This window comes from Natator depressus, chromosome 6 (genome assembly GCF_965152275.1).
Source record: "Natator depressus isolate rNatDep1 chromosome 6, rNatDep2.hap1, whole genome shotgun sequence".
Lineage (NCBI taxonomy): Eukaryota > Metazoa > Chordata > Testudines > Cheloniidae > Natator > Natator depressus.
Window position 1 is genome coordinate 6885772 of NC_134239.1, and position 27508 is coordinate 6913279.

The window sequence follows — 27508 nt, forward strand, 5'->3', positions numbered from 1 at the left end:
CCAAAATTTCAGGGGATGTTTCAGGTCTCAAGGGGGCAAAGCCCTGTGGGTTTGGGGAAAATCAGAAAACTGGAAGGAGGGAAATGGGACACACACACACCCCCTGGCATCTGGTTAGCAGAGCCTGCAGCTTCAGCCAGCTCAGTCTAGAACACCTGCCACCATCCCTCATCCCGGCATCGCATGGAGGGTAACATGTGACACCCTGAACCACTGATCAACAGAGAATGGTGAGAGAGGAGGAGGCATGTGGGGGAGAGAAGGGGACAATGGGGGTTCACACTTGATCCTGGCATGGGGGTGGAGATGGGGAAATGGAGCACCCAGAACCCTTGGCAGGTGGGGGAGATTGGGGTCCTCTTGTGTAAGCAGAGTCAGGATGAGCTCCACCCTGACATCTGTTGGTGAGGTGTGGCAAGTTGTGGAAAAGAACTTCACGGGCTGATCTCATTTGCATAGGCACACCCACCCCGCCTAGAATGAGGCCATAGCTGCCCAAATGGTCACTTTGGCTGCTGTGGGATCCCCAGTGTCTCTGTTATTGGGGCAGGAAGAATAAATTGTTATTACCCTGATTATGGGAATCAGGGGCAGTGGAACTGTACTTGGCCTTTTGTATGATGGAGGGACTCACCATCAACTAAGTAGCACTCGCTAGGCAAGGGACATGGGTTCCAAAACTCTGTGAATTGAGAGAGAGGCTTGAGGCAGGTATTAGTACGGGGGGGGGTCTGAAACACCAATTGCACTGCTTGCTCTCTCCCCACTGTGGAATGTCAGAGCTAATTTTGGGTCTATTAAGAGTCTTGCTATGGGTACTGTGTTGAATTCACTTTGGCCTTATGGTGCACCAGCACTAAGGCTCTCACTACTATGAGCTGAAATCACTGAGCACTGTGTCAAGTAGTGGGGAGCCAGAAGATCTAGAGTGCAGTGGTGCTGTTTGTGGATAGGCTGGAGGAGCCCTGTGGGGCAGTCAGCTTCAGGTCATGTAAGGTGCCCCTTACCTCTTCCCCCCCCCCCCCCACACAGGCACATTTTTAGCCAGACTGGGGAGCAACACTCTGCAGATGAACTTTCAAACTCTGGGGCTGGACTTTTTGGACTTTGGGTGATTTTTGGATTGCTGGACTTAAGAGACGTTTGGGTTGTGGGAGTCAAGAACCTGAGGGAAAGGATGTGGCCCAGTTTGCTGGGGTGGGTCTTTGCTCATGGTTTGGTTAGTGAACACTAGTTGTGGTGTTTTCCCAATTTAATGCTGATGTCGTTTACCTCATGTTATTAAAGATTCTCTGCTACACTCAGACTCTGTGCCTGCGAGAGGGGAAGTATTGCCTCTTTGAGGCGCCCAGGGGGTGTGTAAGATTTTCCCAGGTCACTGGGTGGGGGCTCGAGCCAGTTTTACATTTGCTTTGATGAGAGGGAACCCCTGTGTACTGAACCCGGCCCTTGCTGCTATCAACTTGGCCTGGCAGAAGGGTTACACTTGTATGGAGGAAGGGGAGCGGGAAAGAGATCATGGGGGATTGGTGAGCACAGGGGAGAAAGGAAGTAATGGAGGGCACACAGAGCCCCTGGCAGGGGGTGGGGCTTCAGGGGGGTCCTCTGAAGCGAGGGGGCTGGGAGAATGTGAGGAGCCCCCAGAATATTCAATGAGCTTGGCCGAAGTGTGAGGCCTTCTTGTAAGTAACCATGACAACCCACAAAACCCCCCTCCCCTCCCAGCGCCATGGGGAGAACCCAGGAGTTCGGCACCCACCCCACCCCCTCCACTAGCCCCCCCTGCTTTCCCATTGCTGGAGGCAGAACCCAGGAGTCCGGGGGGTGGGTTGGCAAGACTTTCCAGAGGAAGGAAGTATGTGGTGAGTGTGTGCTTGCAGGGAGTATCCCAAGCTGCTCTGTCTCCAGGCGGGGCCCTCAGCAGGCATATTCCCTCCCCCCCCACACACACATGTGTGCTAAAAAAGCAAATAGGGGGCCCCCTTGAGCTGCTCGGGGCTCTAAGCAATTGTTTGGTCTTCTTCTGCCTAGTGCTGGCTCTGCTAGTACCAGACTGGCGCCCCCACGCCTACAAGGCTCTGCAAAGCAATTGGGAAACAACCCGTCCTCTGGTGCAACCCACTTGGGAGTGGCACCAGTCAGGCGCTGCAGAGGCTGGGGAAGGGGAACCAGGGGAGGTGGTGCTGGGCTCTTGGGTTCTACCCCCAGCTCTGGGAGGGGAGAGAGGTCTGCTGGTTAGAGTGGGGGTGGCGCTGGGAATCAGAACTCCTGGGTTCTATCCCCAGGCAACTGCAGGGGGTAAGTTACAATTACTTTCCTCCACCCTAGACAGCACAGCTGTGATGCCACCACCGCTCTGAGGAAGTGAGTGGCCCAAGAGAGTTGCGTGGGGTGTGTTGGGTTGGGATGGGGTGGTGTGCGGAAGTGACTTGGACAAATGAGTCTCTGACCAAAAGTCTGGAGGGGTGGGGGATAGGAGAGCCAGGACCATCGTCTGTATTAGAGAACTCAAATTGGGAAACTTGGAGAGACAGTCCTTTCTAAAGGGAGTGTGAGGGTCTAGTGGGTTGGAGCCAGTGGGGTTGGGAGTCAGGACTCCTGGGTTCTCGCCCCAGCCCTGGGAGGGGAGAGGGCTGTGGTGGGTTGGAGCAGGTGGGGCTGGGAGACAGGAGTTCAGTGTGAGAGAGAAGCAGAAGGACAGGTCTGTTAAAACATGTCAGTGCCAATCCACCCCCCAACTAACCCCGTTACCCTTTTCCCCACCCAAATCCCCCAACCAGCCCCCCCTACAGATTCCTGATGGGTCCCCCTGCATATCCCCTCCAGCCACTCCTGGAAATTGCTGGGTGAGATCAGCAATTCTGCACAGCCCGCACCATAGCAGACGGGGTCTGTCTGGAAGTGCTCTGACCCCACTGCTGGGGGTCCTGGGCAAAGCTACCCACCCAAACCCGCTGCCAGAGGGGCTGAGGCTCAGTGGGGGAGGAACACCGGCTCTGCACGGCACCCTCTGCACAGTCCTAAGGAAAGAACCCAGGAGTCCTGATTCCCAGCCCCTCCCTGCTCTTACCCACCAGACCCCACTCCTCTCCCAGAGCCAGGGTCAGAACCCAGGGGTCCTGACAGTCCAGCTGCTTCCATCCCCCTGCCAGAGATGTACACACTGGGCTTCTTGCATGGGGGACTTCAGCTTTTCCCCATCCTGCTGGCTGGCACTCACCTGTGCACAGGTAGATGAGCAGAGGCAGGGGGCCCATCCTGGGCTGGGTGAAGGAGGGGAGCATAGGGTGCGGGGAGCCGTGTGCCAGGAGGTATGAGATTTGAGGGTGCAGCCTGCAGAATAAGCAGCGGAGTGCCAGAGTAAAGAGAAGTGCAATCAGTGTCATGTGAAGGGAGGGTGAGACCAGCCCTGGGGAGGGGACTGGACTGGACTCAGGGGAGATGCAGGGAGAAGTGAACAAAAGAAGGGAAGAAAACTAAAGTGAATGAGACAGATGGACAGAGAGACAAACCAGCAGCTGCACTGACCTACATGGACATACGGTAGAACCTCAGCGTTACGAACACCAGAGATACAAACTGACAAGACACCCATACCTCTCCTTTGGCACCGGAAGTATGCAATCAGGCAGCAGAGATCAAAAAACAAAACAAAAAAAAAAACAACACAACAGTCCAGTGTTAAAGGTAAACTAATCAAAAATAAAGGGAAAGTTTAAAAGAAGATTTGACAGGCTCAGGAACCTGTTTCTGTGCTTGTTTCATTTAATTTAAGAGGGTAAAAAGCAACATTTTTCTTCTGCATAGTAAAGGTTCAAAGCTGTATGAAGACAGTGTTCAGTTAAAAGAAAAGGAGTACTTGTGGCACCTTAGAGACTAACAAATTTATTTGAGCAGAAGCTTTCGTGAGCTACAGCTCACTTCATCGGATGCATGCAGTGGAAAATACAGAGGGGAGATTTATATACACAGAGAACATGAAACAATGGGTGTTACCATACACGCTGTAAGGAGAGTGATCAGGTAAGGTGAGCTATTACCAGCGGGGGCTGGGGGGGGAGTCTTTTGTAGTGATAATCAAGGTGGGCCATTTCCAGCAGTTGACAAGAACATGTGAGGAACAGTGGGGGGTTGGGGGGGAATAAACATGGGGAAATAGTTTTACTTTGTGTAATGACACATCCACCTCCAGTCTTTATTCAAGCCTAAGTTAATTGTATCCAGTTTGCAAATTAATTCCAATTCAGCAGTCTCTCACTGGAGTCTGTTTTTGAAGATGTTGTTGAAGAATTGCCACTTTTAGGTCAGAGATCGAGTGACCAGAGAGATTGAAGTGTTCTCCGACTGGTTTATGAATGTTATAATTCTTGACATCTGATTTGTGTCCATTTATTCTTTTACGTAGAGACTGTCCAGTTTGGCCAATGTACACGGCAGAGGGGCATTGCTGACACATGATGGCATATATCACATTGGTGGATGTGCAGGTGAACGAGCCTCTGATAGTGTGGCTGATGTGATTAGGCCCTATGATGGGGTCCCCTGAATAGTGTTCAGTTGTAAACGTCTGAAAGAACCACCATCACGTTTTGTTCAGAGTTACAACCAACCCACGTTCCCGAGGTGTTCAGAACTCTGTGGTTCTACCGTACAAAGCAGCATTGAGGCAGACACACTGCTACGCTGAGACAGGCAGAGAACCACAAAACTACACAGAGCATAGGTACCGACTCCGTGGGTGCTCCGGGGCTGCAGCACCCATGGGGAAAAATTAGCGGGTGCTCTGCACCCACTGGCAGCCAAGCTCCCCTCCTCCCCAGCCTCACCTCCTCCTCCCCCCACCCCCAGCACGCCCCGTCCCCGCTCCTCCGTCTACCTCCCAGTGCTTCTCCCCGGCGGCCGCCAAACAGCTGTTTGGCAGCATGCTTGGAGGGAGGGGGAGGATTGGGAACGTGGCGCGCTCAGGGGAGGAGGCGGGGCCAGGGTGGGGATCTGGGAAAGGGGTTGGAATAGAGGCAGGGAGGGGGTGGAGTTGGGGTGGGGACTTTGGGGAAGGGGTTGGAATGGGGGTAGAGTAGGGGTGGGAAGAGGCGGGGCAAGTGCGGGGCCACATGGAAGGGGTGGAGTGGGGGCGGGGCCAGGGGCGGAGGGGGTCAAGCACCCAGGGGAAAGCGGGGAAGTTGGCGCCTATGACCCAGAGACAGACAGACAGAACTACACGGACACACACACATGCCTACGTTCAGGCAGAAAGACAAGCACAGCAACACGGAGACAGTCACACACAGATATACTTGGACAGAAACACCTACAGCTACACTGAGCCAGCCACACACACACACACGCAACTCCATTCAGACAAAAAGCCACACAAAGCCACCCTGAGACGGACACAGGCCCCCAGATACACTGAGACATACAGACGCACACAACTAAATTCACAAACACACAACTACACTCAGACACAGAAACACAAAGCTACGCTGAGAGACACACACACACCCCGACACTGAAACAGAGAGACATGAAAACCTACACAGGCAGAGAAAGACAGACCCGTGGCTACACTGAGGCCTGGTCTGCAGTACAGAGTTAGATCGATGTAAGGCAGCTGACATCGACGTAATTATGTCAGTATCCACACGGCAGCCTTGTCCTGCCCATGTAAATGCCGTACTACGCTGACATCATAACTCCACCTCCGCGAGAGGCGAAGGGTTTATGTCGGGGTAGTTAGGGCGACACAGTGTCCGTGTAGACACTGTGAGCTACTTACATGGGCTGGTGGCTGTCCTTTCTGTGCTGGAGCTGTGACGTGGATAAGAAAGCCGCTCAAAGCTTGGGCTGTGACCCGGGGCGGGTGGAGGGCTCTCGCTAGAACTCGCCTGCACCCCGGGCTCCCTGATCCCATCTGGGCTGCTGCCTGGGCTCCCCACTCCGAGCTGGGCTGTGCCCACCTGGCTACCCGCCGGAAGCCTGGGTGCTGCCCCGGCTCCTGGATCTCTACTGGGAGCCTGGCTGTGTCGAGGATCCCCAATCCCCTCTGGGAGCCCAACAGCCGCCCAGAACTCCCAGTGGGGAGCCGAGAGCCTGGGTGGCTGCCGTGCTCCTGGTGGGCAGCGGGGAACTGAGAGCCCGCGGGGCAGGAGCAAGGACCTGAGCGCCCAGAGGGGTGGGCAGCTGGACTCCTGGCAGGGAGAAACACACGTCACCCTAACTACACCGGTAATAAGCCCTATGCCTCTCGTGGAGGTGGAGTTATGATGTCAACGTAGTAGGTGGGAGGGGGAGCTTGGGGCTGGGAGCTGGGCAGGGGCAGCCGGGCTCCCGGTGGGGAGCTGTGCACGGAGCCGAGAGCCCAGGGTCTCAGCCCCGCCACACTGCTCCTCTTACATCAGTGGAAGTGCTCCTGGTGAGGCCGTGCACCACCGACAGAAGGAGGGCAGTGTGGACATGAACCACCGCAGTAAATTACCGCGGTGGCTGTAAACGGACCTAACATAGGGCGACTTACGTTTGCAGTGTAGCCATGCCCTGAGTGCAGAAGAAAGTTATTCATGACCAGGAATACATTTACGCTCAGCGACAGCTAGAAGGGTTTCAGAGTAACAGCCGTGTTAGTCTGTATTCGCAAAAGGAAAAGGAGTACTTGTGGCACCTTAGAGACTAACCAATTTATTTGAGCATAAGCTTTTGTGAGCTACAGCTCACTTCATCGGATGCACAGTGAGCTGTAGCTCACGAAAGCTTATGCTCAAATAAATTGGTTAGTCTCTAAGGTGCCACAAGTCCTCCTTTTCTTTTTGACAGCTAGAAGGTTACCCCTTTGATGCTGACGTAGGCAAAGTTTTTCCACCCAGCTGCCCCTCGCCCTGATCCAGCCGGGCCCTTGGCCCCCCACACGCTGGGCGAGTTGAGTGCAGGGTGTCACTTCTCTTGGCCAAAATGCTGCTCCTAAACCAAGGTCAGAGCATCCACACAGGGGGGCTGAGCTGGTTTGGTTGAAACAGTTCCTGTTAAACTGTGGTAACTTGTGTGTGTTGCCAAGGCCAGCCTTACACACAGCCACAGTGAGAAAAATCCCACACAAACCACTGTGAGACAACTACACCCTCAACCTTACACACAGCCTCAGTGAGAAAATCCCACACAACCCACACACAGCCACTCTGAGACAATCATACATTGTCATACATTGGACCCTGAAATAGAGGGGTTTTTATGGGATGGGAGAGCAGGCAGATACCGGACTCAGTGTTGGTATATAATACTCTAAATGCTTTTTATGGATTACAAAACAAACATTTCTCACTCCACATTCACACCCCAAACATACTATGCCAGAGTCTAAAGGTCAGAATGGTCCCAATGGCCAGTCAAGAGTCCTTTTGATTATAAGCTCATAAGATGCGGGGAGCCAGCGAAAACCACATCTATATCCACATGGGGCGCTGGATCAATAAACGGCTCCAATCTGAAGAAATCATAGGCACCCATTTATAGTCCATGACATTGCATCATCGGTTCTTTGCCTTTGTTTACTAGGCCTTTGCCCCACACAACTCCAAAGAGATAATCCTGGGCGGGCCGCCATGATCCAAGGTGGGCCATTTCCTCCAATTCGCATACAATTTTATATCAGTCCAGCCAGTGTTGTTTCGTTTTCTGATGATTTTCCGTATTTTTCTAGGAACATAGGATTTGGGTTTTTTTGTACAAATAGTTCTAACAGTCCTTGACCTTAAGTCCTTGCTTCGGTTGCTAAATTGCAACGTACATATTCATGTCAAGCATGCATCATTCATACCAGGCCTCAATGACCTATAACATATAGTCACAATGTGTGTGTATATACACACACACACACCAACATTTCCCCCTCTTGATATATGATTAATGCCATTAATTATTGTATCACTTTATAATTTCGCAAGCAATTCAATTTTATATATCACTTGCTCTGAAACTTCTTGTCGCTTTCTTATTCGGCAGTATAAACACAGTATAATAAAGGTTAACAAAATCATTAATACAAATAATATGACAATAGGATGTAGCATTAAATTTAGAAACGCTGTGACACTGGGGGACAATTTTTTAAAAACATTATACCAATGAGAAATTGCCAGTTTTTAAAAAATATTTGAATATTTGACCATTGTGGATCAAAACGTTTATTTTTCTTAGCTGAGGAGACTTAGATACATTTTTTGCATATTGTCTGATTTGTTTGCTCTTATTAATTAATTTTTTATTGTTTTTAATGTAGTCCCAAATTAAAGGGCCAGTTTAAATTTTTTAAATTTTGTTTTCCGTTTTTTCCGCCCCCCCGGTCAGGAGGGCATATGGTAATATTATTGCTTGTTTGTTATTTTTATAAGTAACATCTTTGCTGGTTAACATCAAGGTCCATTGGGCCATCCTGGCATTCGATACTCCTTTCCCCTGCAGTTTCCCTGATAAAATATACTGCAGGGGAGAGTGAGGTGTTCATAGGTTAATAGGGACTGTGCTTGTAGTCAGAGCAAAAGTTTCAATGGCCCATACAGCAGCTTAACATTTTTTTTCCAGATCCCAAACTGCTGCTTCATAGTGGTTAATCTTCTAGACGCGTTTGCTACTGGTATTAACTTCCTGTCAATTTCCTGCACGAGTACTGACACTAGCATTTGCTGGGTTGCTGCCAACTTAATCACAAATGGCTTGTTTATCTCTAGGAATTTCAATGCTGGAGCTTGCATCAAGGCTTGCTTTAAATGAAGAAATCATTTTCTTCTTCAGGCCCCCACTCCCATTCTCCTTTCTTTTTTAGTAAATGCCACAAGGGTCCAGTTATCGCGGCAAAATTCCAGTTGTGTTTCCTTAAATAGTTAAACCCCCCCACCATCACCCTCAATGCATGAGAATCCTCTGGCTTTGGTTGATTCATTAATCATAGAATATCAGGGTTGGAAGGGACCTCAGGAGGTCATCTAGTCCAACCCCCTGCTCAAAGCAGGACCAATCTCCAATTTTTGCCCCAGATCCCTAAATGGCCCCCTCAGGGATTGAACTCACAACCCTGGGTTTAGCAGGCCAATGCTCAAACCACTAAGCTATCCCCCCAGTTTCACCTTTTGTTGATCCGCCTGAAGTCCTTGTTCCCCTGGGGTCACCCCCTAATAATTCACTCTCCTCTGCACTTGTCGGGCTTTCTCTTCATTAGCCTTGAAACCCGTTTCCTGGATGAGTCCTTTTTAGTCCGCTCAGTCACCTCCTCTCCAGTGTCCCCCCACACTAATAGGTCGTCTACATCTGAGGTGACATTCTCCTGATCCTCCTTGGATCATTGATCCAGCAGTCGCACCACACGTTGGTGCGCAATAGCCAGAGCGCCGTGTAGGCCCTGGGGAATTCTTTTAAACAAGTGCTGTTGTCCCTTAAACGTAAACGCAAAGCAGGCCCAAGAATCGGGATGCAATGGCATGGTGAAAAAACAAGTTGCCAAATCTATGACAGAGAACTATTTAGGGGGCCCCTGTACTCTTGCCATCACTTGAGGTAGATCTGCTACCATTGGGGCCATAGTGGGGGCAGCTTTATTAATTTGTCTAAAACCCACTGTCAATCTCCAATCTCCTGAGGCTTTTAATATGGGCCAAATTGGGCGATTGTATGCCGAAGTCCCCTTTTTAAACACTCCCTGTTGTTCTAATGATTCAATTATTTCCTCAATTCCTGCCTTTGCTTGCACAGGATATTTATATTGTCTCTGTGGTGGCACTTTGTCCCCCATGATTTTAACACATGTTTAAATTTTACCACATTTTGCTTTTTTTTAAATCCATACACTGGGGAACTCCTTCACCCAGATCCTGCTGATCCAGTATAATCTCCTCCACTGCTCCTGCAGTATATGTTCCTGGAATGTCCCCTGCTGTCGGGACACTTTCCGTCCAGCCGGGCACACGCCCCGGAACTCCGTTCATTAAATCCAAAACTAACCGATTCCTCCGCAGAAAAGGAGTCCCCAATATTACTGGCTCAGCCGCCTGATCGATCTGAAGCATTTGTTCCTTACAACAAACGTCCCCCGCCCTCTCTGGGTATAGCTATTTCTACTGAATGATACATTTTTCCTGTCACTCCTTCCCCAATAAAGGAGGCTGCTGTAATAATCTCTGACACGTATCGAGTCAAATCACAACTTCTATTTACACTATTTACACCAGCCCCACTATCCAATGGGGCATCTTTGGGTCCATTATCTCCCACAGTGACAGTTGTCCTTGGCCTCCCATTTGAATCCCATCTTAATCTAGTTACCATCTCCCACTCCTGGGGACCCATTTCCAGTGGGAGCAACTTGTCATCCGGGCTTCCCTATAGAGCAGATTTCTCTGAAACCCTCAGCTTGCAGAGCTGCAACCTCCTGCTGCTCCTTAAACATTTCTTCTTCCATCCTCTGCATTTCTTTGATCAATTCATCAGGATGTCTCCCATCCCACTTACCCATAACTATTCCCCTCAATTTCAAATACCTCCAAGCGATATTCCGACTCACATCTGCTCCCTTCTGGGGCTCATTTTGATAATTCCATCCTCTACCTCCTTGGGGTGGGGTGTTTTGTCCTGTACCACAGCCTCTTCCTCTCTCACGGTATCCTGATCTATAAGCACTCTTATCTGAATATATTTCAATCCTTCTATCCGGCTTCTCCCTCTCATCATTCGTTGGCAAACTATCCAGTGCTCCAGCGCATCCATAACAGTTAACCCCTCCTCTTGGGCTGCTTGGTTCACCAAATTAGTAGACATCGCTAATAAATTTCTCTCCGGTCCTTCAAACGCATCATTCCAAAATTCCCTCTGATTCAAATCAACTGCCATTAAAGAATCAGCTGTGAGATGGCTGGTGACCTCTGCCCTGGGATTAGTCACTGGCTGTATTTCTCCAGCCAATAATCCCCATGTTATTCTCTTTAACAGGTAACCCCTGGGTGAATCTCCAGACTTCATGTAATCTGCACTGGATAATGCCTTCATGGGTCTTTGACCTCTCTCTTTTCCTAACAGCATAATAAATTGTGGTATCAGTTGGTGGGCTTCTGGCTGCCTGTCCAAAGCATTTTTCACTTGATCTACTGCCTGTCTAAATTCTCCAGCGGTAGCTGCCCTGATTAACCTATAAGATTCACTCATATTTAAATCCTCTGTTCCGCCTAACTCTGCCCACTGTACTAGCCATAAAAAGAAAAGGAGGACTTGTGGCACCTTAGAGACTAACCAATTTATTTGAGCATGAGCTTTCGTGAGCTACAGCTCACTGTTGCTCAATTTTTTATATCCACTGGGCCTAATGATTTTACCATCAACTGTAAATCTGGCGGACTTACAGGGATTATTTGTGTCGCCATTGACTGCATCTCCCCCTCTGCATCCTTAATGGTTGATCTCGGTTCCATCGCTCCTACAGACTTTTCTGGCTTAGGCTCTTCCAGCAAGTTCCTTATTTCTTCCCTCAACTTAGTATAAAGCCCCTCTCGAGGTTGATCAAATTCCCTTTTCTCTTGACCCCCTCGCAGATCCTCTCCTTACCAAATATCACTGGAATCAGGAATCTCTCTCTTTTTGACACACCGCTGCAACCTGCAGTTCCTGTATTTTCACTTGCTTTTTCAATGCTGTTATAGTTTTCTGGCACAGACTGTGGGAAACACTTGCAATCTCCTCTTCCTCTTCCTAGGTCAAATCTCGAATTAACTGTTTCGTTCCTATCACTTGATGGTCTAATTTATCTTCGTCTGCTTTAATCTTTTCCCAATCCAGCATTCTTTTCTCCAGTTCCTATTTTGTTTCCCCATTTGTTCTCACTGAGTTTGCATTATCCGTGCCTGCCTCACTTCCTGCTCCAAATTTTCCTGGCAAGTTTTAAAATTCTCTTGTACTGTTTGTAACTCTGCACAGATTTCCCCCTGACATGCAATTGCCTATTTTACAGCTTGCCACAACAGCCATACTACGGCTGTTTGCTTTTTACTGGTATTAGGCTTGTACAGCTGTACATATTTCTCAAACATGTTTTCTAAGGTATCAAATATTACATAAGTTTCCACTGCACCTTCCATCCAAGGGCACATCCCAAATGCACTAATCTCCTTCTCTAACGGAGAAGGGGCTTTAACTTTAGTCCACTGGGTTGCTTCTTCCACCTATTTACTTCTCTTCTTAAACAGTGTTTTAAACATTATTACACTAACACAATGTGGTATCTCCCCATGTATTGGTTTTTTTTCCTCACAAATTTTTCACAAATAAGGAGTCACCCTTATTAGTCTTAAATAAGGACTCCCCCAACACTGTAAGACCCTGTCTCAAAATCCATCACTCCTTAATATCTCACCCCCCTCCGCATTCTCCACCACATGTTGGACCCCGCAATAGAGGTCTCCCTACAGGATGAGGAGCAGGCAGATACTGGACACCATGTTGGTATATAATACTCTAAATGCTCTTTATTGATTACAAAACAAACCTTACTCAATCCACATTCACACCCAAAACATACTATACCAGAGTCTAAAGGTCAGAATGGTCCCGATGGCCAGTCGAGTTTCTTTCCATTCATAATATCATAAGATGCAGGGAGCCAGCAAAAACTGCATCTATATCCACACGGGGCTCTGGATCAATAAACGACTCTGATTTGACGAAATCATAGGCACCCATTTACAGTCCATTCTGTTGTGTCATTGGTTCTTTGCTTTTGTTTACCAGGTCTTCTCCCCACACAACTCTAAAGAGACAATCCTGGGCGGGCCACCATGATCCAAGGCGAGTCATTTCCTCCAATTCTTATACAATTTTATATCAGTCCAGCTGGCGTTGTTTCCTTTTCTGTGGATTCTCCATATTTTTCTCGGAACATAACAAAATTGATTTTGCACAAAGAGTTCTAACAGTCCTTAACTGTGTGTCCTTGCTTCTGTTGCCAACTTGCAACACACGTATTCATATCAGGCACACGTCATTCATGCCAGGCTTCACTGACCTATAACATATTACATGGAGATATGAATCACAATGGATATATATATATACACACACATATATCCCTGCACACAGACAACTTTACACACTACTAAGCTAATACAATCTCACACAAATCCACAGTGGAAACACCACATTTCCCCAATGAGACAATCATGCACAAAGCTGTACAACACAGACAGAACTGCACTGGAGAACCACATACACAAACACACAGAACTATACACAACTGAACTGAGCTCCTCCCCCACCCACAACTGTCCAGAAACCAATACACACACACCCCTCTTGGGCCTGCCTCTTTCTTTTTACCCTTTAGTAACCGTTGTATAGATAATCAATCATAATCACCAAACATGCATGGTCTACTGCGGACTGTTCCCACCAGCCAGAGTGACCATGGTTGATGGTCTTGCCCCAGGCATTGTAGAGTGAAGTTCCCACATCTGGCTCAATCCTGAGAATTCACCAGGTGGGGTCAAGGTATGCACCCCTCTGCACGTCGATGGACAGTTGAGAACACAATATGCTGGGGTTTCCACCCATCCTGGCGACATTGCTGAAGAGCAGGCGATGCTGCTTGGAACGCAGGAAGGAAGGCCAGATCTTTGCGAGATTGCAACATTTCACCCAAAGTCAAACCACTTTATGGCCAGGATTTGACCCTGACAGCTGGTATGGAATTTATCTAGCTGCTACAAGTCTGCCCGTAAGAGGGTTCAGGTTTCTGACCTGTACATTAATGCAAGTAGGACACGGGTTTGATGGACCCTGAACTGGGTCTCAGTGCAGAAAAGTTTTTGCATCGATAGGCAAGACATGGCCTTCATGGCCTCCTAATTATCAGAGGGCGTCTGGTTTGCTGTGACTGCTTGATCTCTGGGGCGGCCTAGGTAGATAAACTCATCCACTCTCTCCACAGTGCTTGACCTGACCTGCTTTGGGGGGTTTGGTGGCCCAGCTCTGAGGTTCTGGACTTTGGTCTTCTACCACAAGACATTCAACTGGGAGCGTCTCGGAACCCTTGAAGGGCAGGGCTGAAATTCTCTGGCTTCTTCACGCAAAAGACAACATGATCAGCATGGTCTTGGTTAGTGGCCACATCTTGGCCAACCTGGATTCCAGCATGTGGAGCTAGAAGTCCTAATCTCCAGGTGAGAGCTCGATGGAATAGTGCCCTGAATAGGCACTCAGATTGTCATATCACCACCGCCATCAAAAAATCACCGAATTGAGTGAACTGTATCTCAGTGCCAGGTGAGGGATCCCTGTATAGATAGCCGTGGCACCCTGGGCAGGGGAACAGGGGGACTCCCATCACAATGGGGCCCTGATTTTGATTCTGGTAAGAAAATGTGTTGTTTTTTTTAATAAAAGTTGTCAATGTCTTCTGGTTCTCGATGCTTATTTTTATCCAGAGTGTTTCCAAAATCATTTTGATTGTTTATTTACCTCCAGCCAGTTTTCTGCTGAGGTTTTTGATCAGTGGAGAACTGTCAGAATTGGATTAAAAATAAATGAAGAAAAAAAGAAAAAGAAAACACAGGCCTGTTTCAAACACCCCTTCCTTAAAAGCTACATAGTGAGAAGGCCTCGATCCTGCCACAAGTAGATTTCCTGCATTAAGTCTCTCTCAGCTCCTCATAACGTTGATTGAAATGGTTGGAGAGACAGCTCTGAATTATGACATCTCCCAAAGCTGCAGGAGAGAGATCTTTGGGTTATGACAACTCATGAAGCTGTGGGAGAAAGACCTTTGGGTTATAATGTCCTGTGAAGTTGTGGGGAAAAGATCTCTCTCTTTCCTGCTAAGATGAGATCTTGCCAATCCCTTTACTTCCCCTCTCTGTGTTTATAAAGATCCCTGAAATTAAAATAGACATGCCCTCCCCTCCAAAAAAAAAAAAAAAAAAGGATAAAAATATTACTTAAAAAGGGTGTTTTAACAGCAGTCACTTCTCTAAAGCAATCCAGGTTTCCTTTGGTTTTAGAAAAGGTTTCCCCACGTGAATCAAAGAAGCAAATAAGTGACTTTAGGAGAGGGTGAGGGGTGGGTGGAAGACCTGGCTAAGGAGACAGCAGGAATTCTAGCGAGTTACTTTGAAGATTCAGTGGCCACCACTGTCAAAAGCAGCAAGTGAGTAGGGGTGTCTCAGTTTTTATGGGAGTCAAATTCGGGGAGACCCCCTTACAAGGAAAGTGATTCCCCAGAAAGCGCAGAGTGCTCACCCTCTGAAAGTCAGGCTCAGACTGAGCACCCCAAACAGAGCCTCTACCCCACCCTAGAAGTGGGGGCCGGATGAGGGATCCCTGTGTAAACAGCCTCCACGTCCCACTGCAGAGGTGGTTGCACCTCAGCACTGAGTGAGGGACCATTGTACAAATAGCTGTCACACCCCACCCCAGAGGTGGCTGCAGCTCAGTGCTGGGTGATGCATTCCTATGTGAACAGCCCCCTTACCTGACCCCAGCCATGGCTGTGTCTAGGGTGAGCAGACTGCAAAGGTGAAAAATCGGGACAGGCTGTGGGGGGGAATAGGAGCCTATATAAGAAAATGACCCAAAAATCAGGACTGTCCCTATAAAATCGGGATATCTGGTCACCCTAGCTGCATCTCAGTGCCAGACAAAGGATCCCTGTATAAACAGTCCCCTCGCCCCACTCCAGGGGCAGCTGCATTTCAGCACTGGTGGTAGCAACAGGGGGGATTTTAAGGCAAAATGTCCAATATTAACACGGTCAGAGAGCGAGATATACGGAAATAGGATGGGAAATACAGACAGACGAGAAATCAGTGAATCAGCGTGACTCATATCTTCCTCTACTGTAATCTGGGACCCAGCTGGGGACCCACACACATCACTTCTCTGATCCAGCACAGAGAAGGGGAAGAGGAGAAACTACAGATGGAGCCAGGAGACCCTGTTCCTCTTTGAAAATATGCAGTGAGACCATCTTTCATCTCTTCATGCCTGTAAACCTGCACGAGAGCAAAGCAATTTCCAGGCTGTGCCTTTGGACAGGGACCTCTTGTCTGGTGCTGACACGCAACCGCATCTGGGGTGGAGCACAGGGGGCTATTCATACAGGGTTCCCTCGGCCAGTGCTCAAATGGGGCTGCCTCTGGAGTGGCGCATGGGGCTTGATTACACAGGGCTCCCGCACCGAGTGCTGAGATGCAGCCACCATTAGGATGGGGGGTGGGAGCTGTTTATACTGGTTTCCCTCACCCAACCCTGAGATGCAGCTGCTTCTGGGGTGGGGCGTGGCAGTTGTTACTGTACCTTGAAATTGGATGTGCAGGGTGGAGTTAGTCTTGTGATCAAGGGGGGCCTGAGATACAGCTCCCTGTCCCAAAAAAACTGCTTGGCAGAGTCTACACCCCTTTTTTTGAAACGACCTAAGGGTCAAACCTTTGCCCTGACCATGCGCCAAACAGTCTCAGCTGCTCAGCGTTTAGCCTGGCACCCACCTTCCCTTTGGGGGGACCCACACTGCAAATGGCCTTTGAAAAAGTTTGGGCTCTCTAGCGAGGCACATACTTAAGACCTGTGGGTCACACCAGTTACCCAGAGCATGTGCAGGCCGAAAGCCCAAGGGATCTGCCAGCCAGCTATGACTCGTCATGGCTGAGGTTTCTCTCACCAGCCTTGTACACAATGGCACACTCCAAACATTTCACATCATGGCCAGATCCCCATCCCATGATAAAGTGTCAGCGGGGGAATGGTCCCGCTATTGTGGGGAACTTTCCTGGCTTCTACACTACCCCAGTGAACTGGGCTAGCGAAAGGATCTGAGTCCTCGCTCCCACTTCCTTTACCCAGAGGCCTTCCTGGCCTCGAGGGCTCCCCTTCCACTCTCCTACCTGGCAGAGTCCTCGTAACCCCAACAAGGCTGGGCCCAGGATTCCTGGCGGCTCGACCCCCCCAGTCTTGTCGTGGTCACTTAGGGCAGGGGCTAGGGTGTCCTCACTCCAGGGTGTTCTCTGCACTGGACATTTCCCTGGCCCACTGATCATTACATACAGTTCAAAGCAAATGTGATGTATTAAACAGCAACTAATTAAAAAATAAAAGGAAAAAATGGGAAAGGTTAAAGGAAAACCCGTCACCCCGCTCCGGGGCACGGGGACATCACAACCAGCATCTCTGGAAGATAGGGGAAGTTCACAGTCTGTTTCTCACACCTCCCAGGCCTCCTGCTCAGCCCTGGCTGTGCGGCAGGGATGCCGTGGGTCGGACATTTGCTCTGGCGGTGGCCACACGCCTCCAGGCTCTAGGTGGCAGGACCCTTCTTCCCACCGTCGCCCCCGCCCCCCACGTTGGGGTTATGATCCCCCTCCAAGTCTGGCCTGCAAGGCCTCTTGGCTGGGGGCGTCTCCCTGCACTGGGCCCACTGCCCAGGGTCCCCCTCGCTCTCCCCACACCCGGCTCCAGAGTGCTCCAGCCCCTTCTCCACTCTGCCTCCAGCGTAGCTCCTTGGGCTGCTCCTCTGACTCCCATTGGAGTGGCTCCGCTCCCCAGCTCCGCTTGGGCTCCTGCTCTCTCCTTAGCTTGGCCCCACTCTCGCTCAGGCTGCTCCGGCTCACCTTGAGGATGGGACACACACACGCACACTCCAGCCTCCTGACTCCTCATTGGCCTGCCCTGTCAACCAGGCTAACCTGGAGCGCTGGTCTCTTTCCATTGCGCCTGGGGACTGTCAGTCTCGGGACTTGATTTCCCATCAATCCTTCCCCCTTTCTTTTGGCACTGGGAGATGGCCAACCAAAAGACCCCAAACCCTCTAAGTTTCAGTAAGGGGCCAACAGTCCCCTTATAAAAGTGAATTGGGGAGGGGCACCTGGTCTCACTTGAGGAGGCAGACGGGATCTCCCAAGGTACACATGCACCTCTTTCCTTTGGTCATCCACCCGGAGGTCAGGGAAAGGGGCTCGCACACAACCTGAGAGGGGCAGGGGCCCCCAGATTGCCTCCTCTCACAACCACCGCTCTGCCAAACTGTGCCCTCTAATGCCTCCACCATTCAAGACAGCTGCACTGAGCACAGTGAATGCAGCTGAAGTGCATGCAGATACTGGCTATTACCAGCTCCAGGGGGCAGAGTTAAGGTTACAGGGGCAGGTGCCTTAACTCTTCATTTCTTGGTTTTTGTTAAGTTTGAGCTTAGCTGAACTCGATGCTCTGGAAGTGCAGGAGACCCCACGGGGTAACCATAACTCTGCATTAACAGGGTTTTTTTTCTCTGGGAATCCACATCTGGGTAGGGTTACAGGCTATCTGCACAGCAACAGCACACAGGAATTGCTCACCTCGTGCTGAAATGCAGCTGCTCCTGGGGTGGGATACCGTAGCTAGGTATTAGCCATGCGGCAATAACACCCAAGGAGCCCTGGCTCGGCCCTGAGGTGCAGCTCTCTCTGGGTGGGGTGCAGAGGCTGTTTATTGGAGGATCCCTTGCCTGGTGCTGAAAGGCAGCTGCCTCTTGGCTGGGGCATGGCAGAGTGGCCTCTGTATGAACAGAGTTTATAACCCTTTTGCAACAGTCTGAACTTCTCACTCCATTGGTGTCGATCTGTCTCACCATCTCCTGCGCGTTTCTGACACCTCTCTCGGCCTGATCTCTTTCAATCTGGACTTCCCTTTCCTCTATCCTTGAACACAAGCCTGCCTGAGGCTGTTTCCAAACCCTGGGTGCTGGACAGCTGCAGCTTTGCTTGACTGGTCATGGCACTTCTGCCTTCCAAGTTATTTCCCCGACCCCCGCCCCCAGCTCTTTGTGCTAAAAGAATGTAAACAGCCACCCCATTTGCACAAAAGGAAGCTGCGCCCAGCCCACAAAGAGCTCTGCCAAGGGCAGACAGGTGAAATAAGCGAAGGCATGTGCTTCCCAAGTGGCTGATTGCTGGAGCTGCTTAGAAAGTGGGGGAACAATTCTTCAGCACTCCAAGTTGCATCTGCCGCCCCCGCTACCCCTGTGCCATAGAGGCCACTCACAATCCTTAACGTATTTACCCTCACAAATCCTTACCCATTTCACAGATGGGAACTGAGATACAGAGAAACTACCTAAGGTCACACAGGAAATGTGTAGCAGCATAGGGAACTGAATTTATCTCATCTATATGCCAAGCGGGTACCCGAAGCACTCGCCCAGCCATTCTTTGTTGTTTTGCAGGTTTTGAAACAAGCTTCATTTTAAAATGTATTTTTAACCAACTTCTTCAAATGGAATGATGTCGGATTGGAGGGAGGTGTCTAGGGGGGTTCCTCAGGGAGCTGGTCTGGGTCCAGTGCTGTTTAACATAGAATCAGAGACTATCAGGGTTGGAAGGGACCTCAGGAGGTCATCTAGTCCAACCCCCTGCTCAAAGCAGAACCAATCCCCAACTTTTGCCCCAAATGGCCCCCTCAAGGATTGAACTCACAACCCTGGGTTTAGCAGGCCAATGCTCAAACCACTGAGCTACCCCTTCCCCCTTTATTAATGATCTGGATGTAGGAAGAGAGTTTACTGGTCAAGTCTGCAGATGCCTCAAAGCAAGAGGGGCTGCCAACACTTTGGAGGATAGAGTTAAAATTCAGAGGGATCTCGATACATTGGAGAACTGGGCTACAGCCAACACAATGAAATTCAACAAAGACCAACGTAAGGTGCTGTACTTAGGGAAGAAAAAACAAAACGCACAAATACAGAATGGGGGGAAACTGGCTTGGCAGCAGCACTGCTGAGAAGGGTCTGGGAATTGCGGTGGATCACAACCTCAGCATGAGTCAGCAAAGCGATGCTGTTGCAAAAAAATAAAATAAAATAAAATTAAGTTGCAATAACCAATGCAGAGCGTGCACGTCATGGGAGGTGATAGTACCGCTCCATTTGGTGCTGGTTAGGCCTCAGCTGGACTACTGTCTCCAATTTTGGTCACCGCTGTGTAGAAAGGATGCAGAGAAACTGGAAAGGATCCAGAAGTGAGAGACAAAGACGATCAAAGAGGTGGAGTGCAAGCCATGGGAGCAAAGGCTGAAGGAACTGGGTATGCTTAAGCTTGGAAAAGAGGAGATTAAGGGGGGACACGACAGCGATCTTCAAATACTTGAAAGGCTGCCATAAAAAAGGTGGAGAAAAGTTGTTCTCTCTTGCCAGAGGGCAGGCCAAGAGGCCATGGGTTCAAACTACAGCACAGCAAAACAGATTCAGATTAAATTTCAGGAAAATCTTCCTAACTGTCAGAACAGTAGGACAACGGAACAGAGCTGCCAAGGGAGGTTGTGGAAGCTCCTTTGCTGGAGGTTTTCAAAAGGAGGCTGGATCGCCATCTGTCGTGGGTGGTTTAGACACGACAAATCCTGCATCTTGGCAGAGGGTTAGACTAGATGACGCTTGCGGTCCCTTCTAACTGTGTGGTTCTACGATTACTGACACTTCCACGAACCAAAACCCTCAACCGCGAACTGGCTTTTGGTACATAAAGAAATGTAAATGATTTTGGAAACGACCTTGATAAAAATAAGTCACAAAAGCCAGAAAACATTGACAGCTTTTACCAAAGCTTTCCATTTTTCTTTCCAGAATCAAAATCAGGGCTCCATTGTGCTGCAAAGTCCTTTTACCCAAATCCATCTATCCATGGTCTGTTTTAAAAGGCAGCAAGAATTGTTAAGGTTTCCTGACAATCCCTATTAAAAATCCCTATCCCTGTTTTCAGTGACTTATAACTTTCCCAAACTTTAATCATTTTGGGGCAAAACTGGATGGCCTCTGGATTCACCCTCAAATTAGTGCTGGCTGAAAAATGGAATTTTCATTTTGTGGAAAAGGTTGTGATTTGTGGAGTTTTGTTTTATCCTGACTTGAGACAAAAAGCTATCTTTTTAAAATGTAACACTAGACCAAAATACCCAGATAATTTTGTGTCCATAACATCGAAAGGGTCAGTTTTAATGATTTGACACATTTGGATTTGAAAAAATGTCCAAATGAAATGTTTTGAGTCAAAAATGTCAAACCTAAAATGTTTTGACCTTTGTCATCTTGGAAGATGAAGGCCACTAGGGGTCATTTTGATTTCTAATTCCACTGCTACACTGCAGAAAAAGGAGGCTAGGAATACACCGGGGGGGGGGGGGGGGGAATGACATGGTAAAGTTGAAAAGAAACAGGAAACTTGGAATGAAATCCTAATGTCAGAATGAAGTGAAACAGTAAAGTAAAAAAATGAAATAAAAGAGCCATTTAAAAAATTGTTCTGATATAAATTTGTTGAAAATTTTGTCAGCATTGACAAAAATTAATTTCAATTTTTAGTTTTGACAAATTGGTAATTTTTGACAAAAAAAAATTCATTGGACAATTCCCTACCAGTTCTGTTTCAGATGTCCTTAATAATTCACTTAAGGTAGGAAGACTCTTTTCATCCGATGAAGTGAGCTGTAGCCCACGAAAGCTTATGCTCAAATAAATTGGTTAGTCTCTAAGGTGCCACAAGTCCTCCTGTTCTTTTTGCAGATACAGACTAACACGGCTGCTACTCTGAAATCTTTTCTTTCTTTGACTTACGGGATAATTTTGCCACTCACTAAAGTATTGAGTTGTCAGTCCTTAGCTTCCGCTTCTAAGAAGAACCTTCAACTTCCAGTCTAGGCTTTCAATCTGAACATTTGTTTGTAGCTACCTCCTGTGTAGGGATTTACCCCTATTATTTTTAACTTCAAACTCTCTCTCAAATTCTATTCTCCTGCAGTTTCGCTTTCTGTCCCTGTCTTCGAGGAATCTTTCCGTCTTCCTCCATGCCCCATCTCAAATCTGTCTTCTTGAAACTAGCTCTTTTCTCTTCTTCTCTGTCCTGCAAAACAGGACGCTATTCAGAGCCACAAAGAATCTTCTCACAAGACAGCTGTTTCTTCTGGGTAAGGTGCGAAAATGGCCTTGTTTTATCTCACAATATTCCACACAGCACACACCTTATTTTTAACACAGGACAAGCTCATACTCCTTGTTAGTGCAAAGGGGTATACTCTAATTCCCTGACCCATCTGAGCCAGCCAGTCTGGAACTTATAGATTCATAGATATTTAGGTCAGAAGGGACCATTATGATCATCTAGTCTGACCTCCTGCACAATGCAGGCCACAGAATTTCACCCACCCGCTCCTACAAAAAAACCCTCACACCTATATCTGTGCTATTGAAGTCCTCAAATCGTAGTTTAAAGACTTCAAGGAGCAGAGAATCCTCCAGCAAGTGACCCGTGCCCCATGTTACAGAGGAAGGCGAAAAACCTCCAGGGCCTGGAGGAAAATCTGCCCTGGAGGAAAATTCCTTCCCGACCCCAAATATGGCGATCAGCTAAACCCTGAGCATATGGGCAAGATTCACCAGCCGGATACTACTACTATCTGCTTTATACCTTATAAATGAACGGCCCCATATCCCGTTCCTTGCCCTCCCCGAGTCAGTCATGGCAAGCTTGGCTTGAAGCTGGTGTTCCCTAGAAAGGCAAGGCCCCATATCCCATTCCCTACTCCCTAAGCCAGCCAGTCCCTCTGCCATAGGGCAGGATCAGAATGGGTGCCCCTAGAGTGGAAAGGCCTCAGTCCCCATTCCTCACCCTCCCCCACAAACCACGACTCCCTCTGCCTTGGGGCTGGATTGGAGCCAGCATTCCCTCGAGGGGAAAGGGGCCATATCTCATTCCCCACCCTCTGAGTCCCCGCACATTGGGTCCAGACCAGAGCTGGCGCCCCTAGAAAGGAAGGGCCCCATGTCCCATTCCCCATCTCCTTGAGCCAGCCAGCCCCACTCCTGTTTCAATATATTTACTGATGTTTTAGTTACAAACCAGAATAATGACAGACACTGAGAGAAGCAGAAATACAGTGTGTTGCCTCTACAAACAGACAAGCTGAACATGGGGCTGGCAGATGGTCCCTCAGTTGGGATCAGGTTGGGTGAATTAGCAATTCTCCTCTGCACTGGTCCCAGAAAGGACAAGATATTGGCCAAACAATGAACCAGGTTTATGACCAGAAACAGTACTCCAGGGCATTACTGCATCAGCTCAGAAAATGGACCCATATGACCCAGTATCCTGCCTCCTTGCTGCCCGAGATCAGACCCATAGGCCCATCTAGCCTGATATTTCACCTGCTCCCTGTCACTCTGGATCAGACCAATGGACTATCTCGCCCAGCATCCTGTCTCCAGCAGCGGCCATCATCAGCTGCTTCCAAGGAAGGTGCAAGAAGCCCTGCCCTGGGCCATTATAAAATAAATTACCCACTGTGAAAGTTTCTTCCTCGCTCTGCTACATTAGTGTCTGGCTTATGCCCAGAGCCATGACGGCTTAGATCTCTTATACATTTTTGTCTCATACAGTGGTTTTCAACCTTTTTTTCATTTGCAGATATCTAAAAAAATTTCAAATGGAGATATGGACTCCTTTGAAAATCTTAGACGTAGTCTGCAGACCCCCAGGGGTCCGCAGACCACAGACTGAAAACTACCATTTTATGGTAACAACAAGCTTTCACTGACCCCTTAGAAATAGTTTGCGGACTGACCACAGGTTGAAAACCACTGGTCTAGTAGATATGCTCATGTTCCATATAAATCCTTTTCCCTCAATCCTACCGAAGTCTCAGCCTCCATTATATCATGTGGCAGGGAGTTCCGATGGCTGATTAAACATCATGTTTTTCAAAAAGCATTTGAAGTTGACCAATGGGAAACATGCACAAACAAAAACAGAGCAAAACAAACAACTGTCCCCCCCCCCCCATTCTTAGACACATGCAAGGCAGTTACGCTGGAGATTTAATACAGGCAAATATGACCCATGTTCGCTGCTTAGGGCACAGACAGAGATGTGTGGTTTGTGGGTAATTCTACCATAAGCAGCTGAAACTCCAAGACACAAAAGGCGGGTGGAACGCACAATGTGGGTTTATACCACCCTCTTGCGGCTAGAGCTGAGCAAAGAGTTATGAGTCTATTTCCTCTAATATACAGCACAAGCAAAAGAGGCTCATTTTGTTCTGAACTGGAAGTCCCCAAATTCAGTTGCCCAAAGATAACTCAGACAAAGGGCCCCAACATTTCAGGCAAGTGATTCAATCCTCCTGGAGTGTCTGTGTTATCTAGGGCAGATGGCCCTAGATAACACAGACACTCCAGGAGGATTGAATCACCCAGTCAGAGCCCATAAGGAAAGTGAGATCAGCTTTTGAAATGGGATTGCTTGGACCTCCCTTCTAAAGCTGGGTCTGAAGGGGACTGTGCATTAATGATTCTTGCAGAGCAAAGGGTGAAGGGGGAAATTAACCTGACTTGAGGCACTGCACCTCCCCCTACTCCAAGGAGCATTTAGACATCTCTTTATTAGGGCCCTACCAAATTCACGGTCCATTCTTGCAAATTTCACAGCCACAGGATTTTAAAAATCTTGACTGTCACAGTTTCAGATATTGAAATCTTGAATTTCACGGTGCTGTAACGAAACATGAATACGTATTTGAAAATGGCAAAACAAACACACAAAGCCCTTAAGACTCAGCATTTCTCAAACTGGGGTCCCAGTCCAAGAGGGGGTTGCAAGGCTATTGTAGGGGGGTCACAGTATTGCCACCCTTGCTTCTGTGCTGCCTTCAGAGCTGGGTGGCCGGAGAGCAGCAGCTGCTGGCCACGTGCCCAGCTCTGAAGGCAGTGCTGCAGCCAGCAGAAGCACAGAAGGGTGGCAATACTGTGACCCCCCCCCCCAATAGACTTGCACCCCCCTTTTGGATCAGGACCCGCAGTTTGAGAAACGCTGTGTACTTCTGTGTACTTTTACCATATAGGGTACTTTTATAGTATAGGATAAAAGTAAATAAAATACCAGATTTCAGAGGGGAGACCAGATTTCATGGTCCATGATGTGTTTTTCATGGCATGAATTTGGTAGGGCCCTACTCTTTATATTCCACCAACTGTCCATGAAAGCATAGATCCCTTTAGGGGTTGCCTCGGCTTCTGGTTCCTTCCTCCCTTCCCCCTGCCCCCTCCCCCCACCTACATGTTCCCCGAGAAATAAACAGAACACCTGCTGCTTCTGTATTTCCTCCCCTTTTCAATCCTCATTGTCTAATTTCCTAACCCACTTACTTATTCTGCAAGATAAAAATACCCAGTCATCTATGGACAGGTTTGCAAAAGTCCAGAAATAGCCTCAAGCCTTCCAGGAAACCAGAATTGATGCAGGATTCCTCTCTAGTTACTGGTGGTGTAAAGCTGGAGCGACCATCTTCCCGCATGACCATCTCCCCACACTGAAGTTAAAGGAGTTAGGGCTGGATTCTGATCTCAGAGACCTCAGTGTAAATCCAGAGGGACCTACTGATGTTAATGAAATCAAGGCATAGTCTGATCTCAATGGCCCTCATATGAATCTGGAATGACCCCACTGTCATCCATGGAAGATGAGTTACAGCTGGATTCTGATCTCAGTGACCCTGGTGTAAATCTGGAGTGACCTCACTGACGTCAGTCGAATTACACTGATGTAAAATGGCCATGTAAGTGAGAGCAGGATCAGGTTCCTGGCTTCAATCCCCCTAGAAAGAAGAACTAATGATGGAGACATTGGGGTGAATCCTCACCTGCTATATCTCACTAGAACTCCATTCACTGCAACGGAACCATGCCAATTCACACCATCTGAGGATCTGACCATTGTATCCCGTCCTCAAGGGGAGTATTGGTCACCCTGGAATCAAATTGCCCTGGGAGAAGAGAGTTGACTCTATTTGAGGCAATGTATCGACTTACCCAAAGTCGTTAGGATGGACCTGAGTGGAGACATTGTATCACACTGACCTTAGTCTAGATACCACCTGGGAAGAACTGGCACTCTTGGATTCAGTTGTATCCAATCAACCAGGACGGAAGAATTGACAATGGTGGAAACATTGTACCAAGTTCTCTGAAAAGAGGAAGAGTGACTCTATCGGAGAAAACGTATCAATGCACCCAAGGAAAGAGACTGGATCTCAGTGCAGACACTGCATCAAACGGACCCTGGCCTAGGCACCTCCAGGGAAGAATCGACTCTCTTGGAAACATTGAATCAAATTATTTAGGGAAAGGAGAAATGACCCTGCTGGAAACATTGTATCAAATGTGCCAGGTAAGGGGGGGCGACTCCACTGGAAACACTGAATCAGATGGACCCTGCTGGAGACATTGTTTCAAATCCTCCAGGAGAAGAGCATTGACTCTGCTCGCAACACTGTTAATCAGGCTGACCCTGGATAACACACTGTATGAAATCCTCCAAGGGACCAGCCGTGACTAGCGGCACCACCAACCCAAGCTGACCCCGAGGGAGATATTGGGTCAAGTTCCCCAAGAGGCCACGTTGGGATTCCTGGTCCGTGACTGGGGAGCTGAAGGCCCCTCCCTCTGCCCCAGGCTCACAGGATCTCCCTGGTGTGGGTGCGCCAGTGCTTGACCAGGGTGGAGCTGCGCCCGAAGTCCTTGCCGCACTGGGTGCAGTGGAAGGGTTTCTCACGGCGGTGGCTCCGCTGGTGGTCCGTGTAGTGGGCGTTCTGGGAGAAGCCGCGCCCACAGTCGGGGCAGACGTAGGGCCGCTCGCCCGTGTGGGTGCGCTGGTGGCGGATGAGGTTGGAGCTACGGCTGAACTTCTTCCCACACTCGGGGCACTGGTAAGGCTTCTCGCCGCGCTGGGTGCGCTGGTGCTGGAAGAGGTCGGAGCTGCGGCTGAAGCCCTTCCCGCAGTCGGGGCAGATGTAGGGCCGCTCCCCGGTGTGGATGCGCTGGTGCTTGATGAGGTCCGAGCTGCGGCTGAAGCTCTGACCGCAGTCGGGGCACTGGTAGGGGCGCTCCCCGGTGTGGGTGCGCTGGTGCTTCACCAGGTCGGAGCGCTGGCTGAAGCCCTTCCCGCACTCAGGGCACGTGTTGGGCCGCTCCCCGGTGTGGGTCCTCCAGTGCTGGATGAGGGTGGAGCTGCGGCTGAAGCTTTTCCCGCACTCGGTGCACTGGTAGGGGCGCTCCCCCGTGTGCACCCGCTGATGCTGGGCCAGCAGGGAGCTCCGGGTGAAGCTCTTCCCGCACTCGCTGCAGATGGTCGGGGGGGCCTCGCGGCAAGGGGGCTTCCTGGGGGCTCGTCTGAGCTGGGTGGGTGCCAATGGGAGAGGCAACCCTGGGGGCTTTTCCCACTGAGATTCCAGGGCTGAAGGGGTTGGTGAGCCAGGAGAGTGCTCAGAAGTTCGCCGCAGGGCTGGAACCTGGGATAAAGTCTCATCAGACAACGCCCCATCTGGGTCCTCTTCTACGGACTCATTCCGATCAGACATTGCCCCATCTGGGTTTTCTTCTATGGACTCATTCCCACCAGGCAGCGTCCCATGTGGATCTTCTCCCATGGAAACATCCTCATCCGGTGATGCCCCATCTGGATCTGCTCCCACTGGCCCATGCTGC

The 27508-nt window shown here is 49.2% G+C and overlaps 2 protein-coding genes across 2 annotated transcripts in view; both read right to left on the bottom strand.

The window, feature by feature from the left end:
• The window catches only part of LOC141988523 (integrin alpha-D-like), a 48970-nt gene extending 22708 nt beyond the window's left edge, over nt 1-26262 (bottom strand). Inside the window, exons 1-3 of the mRNA XM_074954316.1 lie at nt 25883-26262; nt 25666-25788; nt 3221-3333 (exon numbers count right to left, since the gene is read on the bottom strand). Coding sequence (XP_074810417.1) covers nt 3221-3333; nt 25666-25739 — 187 coding nt within the window. The 5' untranslated portion in view covers nt 25740-25788; nt 25883-26262. The remainder of the gene's footprint in view (nt 1-3220; nt 3334-25665; nt 25789-25882) is intronic.
• Nucleotides 26263-26334: 72 nt separating this feature from the next.
• LOC141989307 (uncharacterized) overlaps nt 26335-27508 on the bottom strand; it is a 191044-nt gene continuing 189870 nt past the window's right edge. The window contains exon 3 of the mRNA XM_074955786.1: nt 26335-27151. Within this exon, the coding sequence (XP_074811887.1) occupies nt 26479-27151 (673 nt within the window). The 3' untranslated portion in view covers nt 26335-26478. The remainder of the gene's footprint in view (nt 27152-27508) is intronic.